Source organism: Gracilinanus agilis, chromosome 3 (genome assembly GCF_016433145.1).
Source record: "Gracilinanus agilis isolate LMUSP501 chromosome 3, AgileGrace, whole genome shotgun sequence".
Lineage (NCBI taxonomy): Eukaryota > Metazoa > Chordata > Mammalia > Didelphimorphia > Didelphidae > Gracilinanus > Gracilinanus agilis.
The window spans coordinates 257,234,132-257,242,799 of NC_058132.1; the positions used below are offsets into that span (position 1 = coordinate 257,234,132).

An 8,668-nucleotide genomic window follows, 5' to 3' on the forward strand; every position below is an offset into this window, starting at 1 on the left:
TAACCAAGGTTGATCACTTTTGGGGTGTGGTTTGGACTAGATGGGCTTTGAAATCCCTTCGTTTATTTTTGGGTACATCATGGTGGTCCCATCAGGATGTATTTTTTCTTATAAATGTTCTACATGGGACATATTGAGGTTCTTCTATGAATATAGTTAATAAAACCTACTATAATTATGGCAAAAAAATTTCATTAAATAGAAAACTTGCCTCAGAGAAAGTAGTAATTAGGTGAAAATTATGTCTTTGATTCTCTGGAAGTGGTAAATACTGAGCTAAGGCTTTAGATCAGTGGTTCCCAAACTTTTTTAGCATACTGCCCCCTTTCCAGAAAAAATATTACTTAGTGCCCCCTGTCACATACTATCACCGCCCCCTTACAGTTATTCACCGCCCCCAAATGCACCTGTGTCCATCACCATTCCCCTGGATCACTGCAGCACCCACCAGGGGGCAGTGGCACCCACTTTGGGAATCACTGCTTTAGATCACAATCAGTCAAAGCACATTACTATATGTTTAGCAGACCTAAGGGCTGGGATGATACATATGAATTGACAAGAAATGAATAATGATAGAGAAATGCAGAAAGGATTTTTTTTCTAGGAGAGCAAGTAAGATTCTTATCATCAAAAGATCTGAAATGTTTATTCTGACAATTGTGTATAGTATGGATGGGGAAAAATTTGAGGTGAGGGAAGACCATGTAGAGACATTTAGATTCTCTAGTCCAGACTAGAAGGATAAATAAAAAGTCTTGTATCAAGTCCTTATAAAACATGACATTGTCTTTAGCTTGAGAAATTTATAATCTGCTCAGAAATATGACGTTTCCCAAAAAAACTCTAGTAGACAATATATAATAGTACTTATAAAACCACATTGAAATAAGAAAAAATATATTGTTCAAAGTCTAAAAATATGTTTAGGAGTGATCGGATTGAAATGGAGCTCCTAAAAAGAGGTGGGTGATAAGCCATTGGAATGTGTATGTCCTTAACATATTGTTTACTTCCAACTTTTAATTACTGTGGGTAGAACATTCACCTTCCTTTTAATTGCTAAACTTGATTAAATATTAGAATCTGATAGTATCATTGGATCACTACCTTAGGTATATTTTCCCCTTATATCTGAAGTTTCTCCCTGTTTTGTTTTTTTCTTAACATAGGAATCTCATAAAAGAACTGAAAGAAAATTAAAATTTATAAAAACAAAAATGGCAAATCCCAACAACTTCACTTATTTCACCAGAAAGTCTCTTACCAAAGAATACAGAGCTGACAGAAAGAAAGATGAGGAGGAAGAAGCACTGGAGCCAAGTAGTGACTTAGAAGCAGGTGAACAGCTAGCATTTATTTATGGAGATGTTCCTATAGAAATGATGTCAGAGCCCTTGGAAGACCTGGATCCATACTACAGGGATAAGAAAGTAAGCATTTTCTGCTAAATCTATGGCTATAGGGGAATATTTATATTTTAGTCTTCATGTATTAAAATTTTTAGATTGAAAAATGATTATACTTGATGACTATATTAAGTAAAGTTTTAAATACTAAATTATGTAGTTTGGCTTATATTCTTACATTAAATCAGAATCAACTTTGTAACTAATGTCTTGATTCATTTCCTTTAAATGTAGTGGGGCAAAATATTTGGAACTGACCAATAAACTACTCTTTCTAGTAGTAATCCAAATTAAATACTTTTGCATCTTGCTTGTGGTGAAATGACCTAGGGTGTTAATCCTAGCTCTTCTCCTTGTTCCTGTGGTGCCCTTAAACAAGCTGTTTCACATCTTTGTGCCTTATTTTCCTCATCTGAAGGGGTTTGGTCAAAATGACTTCTGTGGTTCTTTTGGGCCCAAAATCTGTGATTCTATAATTTTATATCTGGGAAATCCCCAATGACTTCTTCAAGTTTATGATTCTATGATATGATACCTGCTTGCCAAAGAAAGGCAGCTTGCTATAGAGGATAACATAGTCTCAGATATTTAGTTGTATGTACCTGGCCAAGTCATTTAACTTTTTTGTCTTAATCAACTGGAGAAAAAAATAGCAAGCCACTCTAGTATCTTTGTGAAGAAAATCCCATAATGTGATCATGAAGAATAGACTAACACAACAGCAATGATCAGTGCAAATTAGAAATGATTTTGTTAAAATAATTAAAAGTCTTAATTTTTAATTTCTTTTTCTTTCCTTCACAGACTTTCTTAGTATTGAATGAAAGGAGAACAATCTTCAGATTCAATGCCACTTCAGCCTTATATGTGTTAACTCCTTTCAATCTGATTAGGAGACTATGTATTAAGGTTTTAATAAACTTATATCCTTTTCCAGAGGCTCAGTGGCAGGGTTGCTATCTTAAAAAAAAAAAAAAGGTGAGGAGCAGCTAGGTGGCTCAGTGGATTGAGAGCCAGACCCAGAGATGGGAGGTCCTAGGTTCAAATCTGGCCTCAGATACTTCCTAGCTGTGTGACCCTGGGCAAGTCACTTAATCCCCATTGCCTTGCCCTTACCACTCTTCTACCTTGGAACCAATAAACATTATTGATTCCAAGATGGAAGGTAAGGGTTTTAAAAAAATAAACTAGTGATAAATAAATACAACTTGTTTCATCATCCAAATGTTACTTTTGTAATTTGTAAAATTTGTTTTAAAAATTATTTTTAGAGTCATTTCTGGGTTAAAAACTTAATATTTCTAAAATGCTTTTCAAATCTTAAAGAGATATATAAGTACCAGTTATTATTAGCACTAACATGATGAACAATATTATTTACTGATCTGGTAAATAAATAGGCATGCTAATAGTTTGGAAAATATTTCAAATATGTTCCAGTATCATGTTAGAGATTTCACTTTCCTTGATTCTTATCTACCCTATTCAACATGTTTATCATGGGCACCTTTTTCATCAACTGTATATTTTTGACAATGTATACATCTCCACCCTGGATAAAGTCTCTAAAGTAAGTTGTAAAAATTCTTTTCAAAATATATATTATGAAGGGGACATTGTATTTTTCTCCCAAATGTAGAGTTGTTTATTTCTCTATTTTTTATGCTTCTATTTCTCTTGTAATCTAGGAGAAATCCTATCTATGCATTCTTACTCTAAGAAATATAAAAATAGCCTTAATATTGTTGCTATTACATGGAAATTAGTAAATTGCCTAATAACCTTCAGATTCTCCCATAGTTTTATAGGAGAAGAAACTCCTCAGGAGTTTATACTTATCCATAATCCTAATTCTGTTTATGCCCATGGCTTGGGTTCTACCTAGTTAATATTTATCACTTTCACAAATATTTTATCTTAATAATAGTTCAATGTGTTATACATCTTCCCCTGATTCCTGCCTTTCTTTTTTATATTCTGATTTTTGGGCCTTCCCAACTGGAAACACTCAGGGCATTTTCTTGGCCTTCAGGGCATTATTTCAACTCTTGCATTTATTGTAATGGAGAACATGGCTAATAACAAATGTAGTTACTTGGAAATTTTGCATTTGGGCTTTTTAAGGCATTAATTTGTAACAGTTTTACACTGGCTTCCAAAGGTTTATCCATAATTATAGACATGCCATTCTTCTATTTAATGTACTTGTGAATTCTTGCTTTCAGGTTACCTTTCCTTGGACTTTATACTTTTGAAATAATTATAAAAATTTTGGCAAGAGGCTTCTGTATAGGACCTTTCACATTCCTTAGTGATCCTTGGAATTGGTTTGATGTTCCTATTCTTACAATGGCGTGAGTGTTTTCAAAATTTTAATATCCCAAATAGATAAGATTAATGGTAAGTAAACAGCATGATAAGAAAGAAGTCTTTAAGACTTGGGAAATTTTTTATAAAACTTTTATAGATAAAGAATATTTTTGAACCGTGGTATTCAAACCTTATGCTTTCCATTTAATACATTTAATGAACTCGAACTGATTTTTATTTATTATCAACTTTGATTCTCAGAATTGCAATAAGCACTTTCCTAAGTATGTTGAAGTTTTAAGGAGTTTTTCTTTTTGTTTTTACATTTCAAAACAGAAGGAATTAACATGCCAACTGAATGTCTATTTTCCCATTTGGCATGAGAAAATGGGAAGAGAATCCAGGGAGAAATGGGCACTGTGCCCTTGATTCTTAGTCTGTCAAAGCCTTTGGTAAATTTACCTTTTTAAGTGCTAACAAATATCCTAAAATCCAGATTCATACCCAAGAAAAGTTTCTAGACTTCCTACAAATTCCTATAAGTTTTATAATTTAAGAATGCATCTAGTCGGCTTAATGAATATATTTATCAACTTTTGTTGCTAATGGATATATTTCATCCTACTGTTTTGAAAAATACATATTTTCCATTTTTGTAAGAGCTTTTTTCTGTTAGTTGTGAGGCTGACATACTGATTTTTCTCTCTGTTGCCCCAACAATAAAATATTGGATGTCCATTTATCTAGATTAAATGTCTTCAACAAAGAAATAACAGTATATTTAAAACCTTCATGATACTCTGATGAGGGGAGCACTGGACTTGGATTCAGGAAATGTTATTTGCAGAAATGAGCGGCCATATTTCTGGGGGTGCAAGCTGGCACTTGCCGCATTAGAACACAGAACCTGGAAGAGCATCCAGGCTGTGTGCCAGGATGTCAGTTAAGGACAGGGTATAAAAGGAGGTCTCCAAAGCCCTGGGAATGTCACTTCTTCTCTGAGCTCACCTGGAGGGTTAGGGAGGAGGACAGTCTGGGCCCTGAGGGTGGTTTTTGGGAGATTCTGTTAGGCAGGCAGGAATTATTCAATCATCAGCCAAATATTCAGTACTTCCTTGGCATAGATAACATCTTATATACCAGCTAGTGAGAAAGCTACAACCAAGACCACCTGCAACTGACCCAGGGGCTGCCCAGCGTCTGGGCTCAGGGACAAGTTACAGAGTTGAGATTTGCCTTCAGGGCTGTTTCATTACTCTGCTCCTAAACAATATCAACTTGTGCTCCAAGATTAATCAACATTAACAATTTAGGAAAGGTCTTAGGGTTTTCCTTTATCCACCTACCTTCCTTTCCTTCCCTCAGTTATTTATAATTAAATCCTAGTTAATCTTGAACCTGAACAGTCTTAGAACCTTGTTTACTTACCAATAACCATCCTTAAAAGTAGTCAGATGTGCATTGAGCAGGTTATCCAAGCCAGTTATCCATTTTCCAAATTGAGCTTTCAGGGAGTTTCAGTCAGCTTCCTGGAGACATTTTAACTGTCTTGGCTGGATTTGTTCCAAGCCCTGGTCCTATTAGCAGAGAACCTTGGGCTTAAAGGGGACCTGACCCAGCTGCTGTGGGAGGTTATCCAACACTTATACAGCCTTGGTTTGGGATTCCCTACCCTTCATATTCCATCAACACCATTTGCCTAGGCCCCTTGGCTGCTCCTATACCACCCACTTTATACCTGCATTACAGAGACCTGAATTTGAATCTTAACACAAATACATACTAAATTTATAGCCTGGGCCATATCATTTTATCTTCTCCCCTCTTCCATTTCCTAAAACATAAAATGGGTTTATTATAGAAGCCACCTTACAGGATTATTTGAAAGAGTAGGTGAGATAGCAAATGAGAAAGCAAAAAGGATTTATGAAGTATTTATCCTATGCCAGTCACTGTAATAATGTATATAAAGTAGTTACAAAACTTAAAGCATGATATAAATGATAGCTCTTGCATTTTTATAATTCATATACTTAAATAGGACACTATAGAGTATCCTCATTGCCACCCCCCACCACTCCTTTATGGTCTCATAAATTAGTTGCTCTAGTTTCATGGGATTTTGAGCTGGAAGGAGCTTGAGAGATCATGTAACCCCACCCTCTCATTTTCTTCAGTTGAGGAAATTGAGGCTCCGGGAAGTGAAATTACCTCCTGAAAGTCACACAAGTAATAAGTCAAAAAGCTCATTTCCCAAATAACATTCTAACAACAAATCCCCTCTTTTACTACCTCATATAACCTTTTGAAACTTCTGAATTGATTTTACTTGAATAGCATATGCTTTAAATGCAAAAACCTGAGTTAAGTTTAGAGATAGGCAAAAGAAATTTTTTAGGAGCATAAGGAGTGGCGGATTCTGGAGAAACATACCTAGTTTCAAATATTTGAAGGGCTCTCATGTGGAAGAAGGATTAGTCTTTGACCTTGTTATGTGTCACTTTAAAAGGCAGAATGAGGAGTAATGGTTAGATTAGAGATCTCTGAAGATCATGAATCTCTCCTCACTAGTTGTTTCTGAACAAAGCATTGTAGAGGGAATTTTTATTCTATTCTTGGTCTAACTGGTCTCTGTATCCCTTTCAATTCTATAATTCTCTTCATTTAATTTCTATTAATTAAATTTTGTTCTTGTAAAAAAGGCTATCTACTACATTCAAAAGATAATGCCTGAGGGGGCAGCTGGGTAGCTCAGTGGAGTGAGAGTCAGGCCTAGAGACAGGAGGTCCTAGGTTCAAACCCGGCCTCAGCCACTTCCCAGCTGTGTGACCCTGGGCAAGTCACTTGACCCCCATTGCCCACCCTTACCAATCTTCCACCTATGAGACAATACACCAAAGTACAAGGGTTAAAAAAAAAATTAAAAAAAAAAGATAATGCCTGAGATTAAAAGTTTCTTGAGTTTAAAACAGCATTAAAAGCCTGATAAACAATGCCATTGAGTACTTTGAAACTATATAAATATATGCAAATCTAATTCTACAGGTATTTGAGACTATTTGTAGACCTGGGCAATGTTCCAGCTCTTGGAATTTTCTCTGTGTTGAGAATTATGAAAGCTGTTTCTCTAAATATAGGTAAGAAGTGATTGGCATGTTTATTTGTGTCTATTTCCCATTGCATGTTTTTCAGGATGGAAAAAAAGATAGTATTTTAATGTTATTTCACTGCGGCTATCTGATAGTGTCTATCAATTGGTATGTTGTATTGGCACTGGGAGACTTTAGATTTGTTTAAATCATAGGATTATTTAATTTAGATATGCAAGAACTCTTTAAGATTATCTAGTCCAATTTCTTCATCCGACAGTTGAAGAACTGAGACCTACACTGGGCAAAGTGATGTGTCAAGACAGTAAGTGCCTGGGAAAGGATTCTAATGCAGGTCTTCCTGATACCCAAGTTCAGCACTCTGTCTATTCCTGACATTTTGGTTAGATTATATTAGATATTATTAGACATTAGAATCAGATTAGATATTAGATAGATATTAGAATAGATAGATATTAGATAGATAGATAGATAGATAGATAGATAGATAGATAGATCTGTTACTTTCAGAATAGAAATTGATTCTAAATAAAAATCCAGTACTATTTCCAGTGTACTACTCTTGAAAAGTGATTTTAGCTATTCTAGGGAAGAGTTAGGTTAAACACCAGTATCTTATTTAAATAAGATTGCTGAATGATACAACATGGTATTGTGGCAAAGATTATATGGATGTGGGATTAATTCTTATCCTATCTATTTACAATCTGTGACAGTGGAAAAAGTACTTCCTTTTTCAGCCACAATGTCCTCATCTGGAAAATAATGGAGATTTGATTAGGTAACAATTGAGTTACCTTCCAGCTCTGAAACTGACACCTCTGAAACTTATTTGCTGACTTTTTTTTGAGGGGGAAACTTGCTGAAAACTAAGCCACTTGTTTTACTTGGTTTTTGGTTTGAAACAGTGACATCTTTTATAATTGGCGGAGAACTTATAATGGGTCTACTCTGATATTTTATTTCCTCCCAGCAATACTTCTTTGCCCCTCCTTTTTTCAGGCCCAAGATCAGTTGTAGGAACACTGACTCAGTCAATAAAGATGTTTCAACAGACAGTAATGCTGATTTTATTTTGTCTGAGTGTCTTTGCTGTCATGGGAATGCAGCTATTTATGGGAAAACTGAAGCAGAAATGCGTGCAGTGGCCTAGAGGAGAGGGAAATATCACCGAGATACCATGGGACAGTGAAGGTAAGCATCACTACTCAGAAAACACGGTAGGCTTCCAGAAAATGTGTTAATGCCAATCACTAGAGAAATATTAAAGGATCAAATGAATTACTGAAACTGGGTAATATTCTTTATCAGTTACATGTCTTTTCTGTTGTCTTTCCCTTTCAAATCTGAATTCGTAAGGTCTCAGTTTTCTCTATGGACGTTAAACCAAGAAAAATGAGCACTGTAACTTCTACTACTCTGAAAAAAAAAGTCATAAAAAATACCAAAAGAAAATAAGTTTTAATATTGCCTAAGTGAGTCTGAAGTGGAATCCTTATAGAAAACTATTTTTGAAAAAAGAGTACAAGGAATTTATCATTAAAAGTTTTAATTTGCATAAGCACCATGAGAGAGAGAGAGAGAGAGAGAGAGAGAGAGAGAGAGAGAGAGAGAGAGATATTTAGGAGTAAAGACATCTTCAAGAAACTCAACAACTTTGTTCAAAGTCCAATTTCTCTCTGTCTGACTATGCCATTTAACCTCTTTGAGGTACTTCTTTCCTTATCTGGAAAATAGGGACATTTAATTTTATGACACTTACCTTATTTATATGACCTAACTAAAAGATTTGTCTTTTTTTAAAAAAGAAAATTCTATAAATCAAAAGGCATCAAAAAA

At 34.9% G+C, this 8,668-nt stretch overlaps 1 protein-coding gene across 1 annotated transcript in view; it reads left to right on the top strand.

The window, feature by feature from the left end:
- The first annotated feature begins 1,220 nt into the window (after positions 1-1,220).
- LOC123241458 (sodium channel protein type 9 subunit alpha-like) overlaps positions 1,221-8,668 on the top strand; it is an 88,465-nt gene continuing 81,017 nt past the window's right edge. Inside the window, exons 1-6 of the mRNA XM_044669102.1 lie at positions 1,221-1,433; positions 2,214-2,332; positions 2,890-2,979; positions 3,635-3,763; positions 6,765-6,863; positions 7,839-8,023. Of these exons, the coding sequence (XP_044525037.1) occupies positions 1,221-1,433; positions 2,214-2,332; positions 2,890-2,979; positions 3,635-3,763; positions 6,765-6,863; positions 7,839-8,023 (835 nt within the window). The remainder of the gene's footprint in view (positions 1,434-2,213; positions 2,333-2,889; positions 2,980-3,634; positions 3,764-6,764; positions 6,864-7,838; positions 8,024-8,668) is intronic.